At 35.4% G+C, this 3,456-nt stretch overlaps 1 protein-coding gene across 1 annotated transcript in view; it reads left to right on the forward strand.

Moving 5' to 3' along the window:
* Positions 1-284, forward strand: part of TEX55 (testis expressed 55) — a 10,481-nt gene extending 10,197 nt beyond the window's left edge. Inside the window, exon 4 of the mRNA XM_042781393.1 lies at positions 279-284. Coding sequence (XP_042637327.1) covers positions 279-284 — 6 coding nt within the window. The remainder of the gene's footprint in view (positions 1-278) is intronic.
* Positions 285-3,456: the final 3,172 nt, after the last annotated feature.

A 3,456-nucleotide genomic window follows, 5' to 3' on the forward strand; every position in this document is an offset into this window, starting at 1 on the left:
TTGAACCGCCAGCCTTCTGATTAGCAGTCAAGTGCCTTAGGCACTATGCTACCAGAGCTCCTGACTTCTAGTTGGGTTCATCTAATAGGAAACCTAGAAGAAGATTGGAAAAAGGGAAGAGGGTAAAGTCAGGTTTATTCCCCTAGCTTTCTCCCTATGAGGTCACCTTGATCTGTTCTTCTTCAGCTGTCAGAGGTCACTGTTCCTTTCAAGGAATCTCACTTTATATGACTCTCCCTTCTGAATTCCAGTAATGTTTTCTCCTTTTATCTCTTTAGCCCTGAGGTTTGTTCAGCTACTGCTAGCTTTGGATTATTGCATTATGCCATCTGATTCCCTTATGTCCACATTTCAAGTGTCCTTTTCATGAATAAGCCTTCATTTAATTATTCTATTTCAAATGTCACATTTTTTTCTGTTGGGACACTAACTGATACAGTTCACTGGTTAGGGATCTCCAGTATGTTGTTGTTGTTAGGTGCCGTTGGGCCAATAGCACCCTATGTACAATAAAACAAGACACTGCTCAGTCATGCACCATCCTCATAATTGTTCCTTTGTTTGAGCCATTGTTGCAGCCATGTGTCAATCCATCTCACCGAGGGTCTTCCTCTTTTTCTCTGACCCTCTCCTTTACCAACCATGATGTCCTTCTGACGGACTGGTCCCTCCTGATAACATGTCTAAAATATGTGAGACAAAGTCTCACCATCCTTGCTTTTAAGGAGTATTCCAGCTGTACTTCTTGCAAGACAGATTTGTTCATTCTTCTAGCAGTCCATGGTATATTCAATATTTTTTGCCAACACCATGATTCAAAGACATCAATTCTTCTTCAGTCTTCCTTATTCATTGTCTAACTTTCACATACATATGTAGGATTAAAAATGCCATGGAAAGAGAGCTGTTACATGATGGGGATTGCAATCAATGTCATGAAACAAAATGTGTATGAACTGTTGAATGGAAAACAAATTTGCTCTCTAAATTTTCACACACACACACACCCAAAAAAAAAAAAAAAAAAAAAAACTGCTAAACTCAAACTATCCCCTGCAGTCATCTTTAAACCAAAAAAAAAAAAAATACCATGGCTTGGATCATGCACAACTTCATCTTCAAGGTGACATCTTTGCTTTTTAGCACTTTAAAGAGGTCTTTTGTTTGTATAGTTCTCTACTAACATTAATTAGAACAAGGAGGTTGGTAGTAGATCTTAATGGGTAGGAGGTGTTTAAATATTCTGTATCTTTCCTTATTTTTTGTTTAGTTGTTTTATCAATTACTGAGAAAGGGGTGTTTGAATCTATTGTGATTGTGCAGTTGGGCTAGTCTTCTTTTAAGTCTGTTACTTTTCCTTTCATATGTTTTAAGACTCTGTTTTCAGGCAAAAACATTTATGATCAGTATGTCTTTCAGTTAATTGACTATCATTATGAAATGTCCATTTTTATCTTCAGGGTATTCCTGGTCTTACAGTCTATTTTCCCTGATACTAATATATTAACACAATATTGCTAGTCCAGCTTTCTTATCTTTCAGTTTGCTTGGTACATCTTTTCCCATTCATTCTACCTTGGTTTTATATTTTAATTGCGTTACTTGTAGGTAGCATGGAATTGGGTCTTGCTTTGTAGTCTATTCTCTGTTTCTTATGGTTTCGTTCCCTTCTTATTGCCTTCTTTTAGATTATGTATTTTCAGTATTCTGCTTTATCTATTGGCTTTTTAATCACACCTTTTCATATTATTTTTTAGTAATTATTCCAGGGTTTTTATATATCTATTTTTTTACATAAAAAGAGGAAATATTGAAACCATATAACCCCTTTACTTCCCTCCACATCATTTTAATTAAATTTTTATTATTTTCTACATACATGAAAACACAAAAGATGATTTTTTTAAAATTACAAATAGTCATATGTATTTTAAAGAATTAAAGAAGGAAAATAGTCTTTTACATTTATCCAAATGATTTCCATTTATAATACTATTCATTCATTTGTGGATTCCCAATTTCCTCTCTGGAATTATTTCCTTTCACATAAAGAACTTCTTTTAGCACTTCTTATACTAAAAGTCTGCTGTCAATGAACATTCTTCATTTTCCTTTATCTGAAAATCTAGTTTACATTCATTCTTGTAGGATATTTTTTTCTGGATGTAGAATTCTGTGTGGACTTTTCCCCTACTTCTTAAAAAAAAAAAAAAAAGTGCTTTCATTGTGGAGGCAGGGCAAGATGGTGGAGTAAACAGTCATTCACAATTATCTCCCACAACTAACCCACTGGATAATGAATAAAAAGAAACACTAACTGAGATCACAGAGCTCTAGACTACAGCTAAAGTGTTGGGGAGTCAAGGTGAATCCAAAAATGAGGAAGAAGAGGAGCAGGGTCAGCACAGAAGATGGAATATTCTAACTACTGGCATCTAGAGAACTTGGCTCCTTAAAGCCACTTTAGCACAGGGACAAGGAATAGCCTTAACAAAGAATACAGGATGAGAGCTAAACTGAGGGAAGTGTAGTTCAATTAAGGTAACACTGAAGAGCTGAGAGGCCCATTCTTCAGCCAGGGTGAGAAAAATACATCAAAAAGGCAACACAATAGAAAACAACTGTCTCCATGTCCACAACTCAACACTGTGAGAGAGCCTACAGAGAATGACTCATGAGGGAAGGATTCCCTACCCTTGCTTCGGGAAACCCAAAGCCCATTGCTTCTTCTGTGGCCATGAAAATCTCACACATGTGCAATTAACCACAGAGAGAAGGCCCTGCCCCAATCTGACGTATGGAAGGAAAGGAACTCAGCCCTAAGAGTATAGTCTGGGCTACAGCCAAACCCACAAAAGACAGAGGGGAACCTAACATACCTAGCATAGTCAGCCATCCTAGGAAGAGCAACCCAGAGACTTAAAATTTTTCAAAACAACAAAAAGACTAGAAGCTGAAAATAACGGAGAAAAAATCCTCAGACAGAACTCTTGACTCAACTCCAAAAAAACCTAAGGACCAGTGTGCCCTGTAAAATAAATTAAGAAAAGATAGTGGAGATAAACCTAACAAATGTAATTCCCTTGAAAATCAGAAAACTCAGAATTTTGAAAAATCACAAAAATGTCAAAATGTCCCACATTCAACAAAAAGTATTAAAACACACAAAATCACAGAAAAAGGACATATTAAAAGAAAAACAGGAGGATTTGGAAGTATCTCATGTGAATACCAAGATAGTGTAAAAAATAGACTTCCAGAAAATAGTGTCACATATGTTTAAATAAAGCAAAACATACAGAGAAAACAAATTAAAGGAGATCAGAAAAGAAATTGAGGAACAAAATGAGAAATTCAATACAGAAATTGAGAACATAAGAAAAATAATATACTGGAACTGAAGAATAAAATAACTGAATTACAAAATACAAGAGAAACATACAACAATAAAGTTAA

The sequence above is a fragment of the Orycteropus afer genome, unplaced genomic scaffold (genome assembly GCF_000298275.1).
Source record: "Orycteropus afer afer isolate SDZICR_OR568_19922 unplaced genomic scaffold, OryAfe1.0 scaffold00114, whole genome shotgun sequence".
Classification (NCBI taxonomy): Eukaryota; Metazoa; Chordata; class Mammalia; order Tubulidentata; family Orycteropodidae; genus Orycteropus; species Orycteropus afer.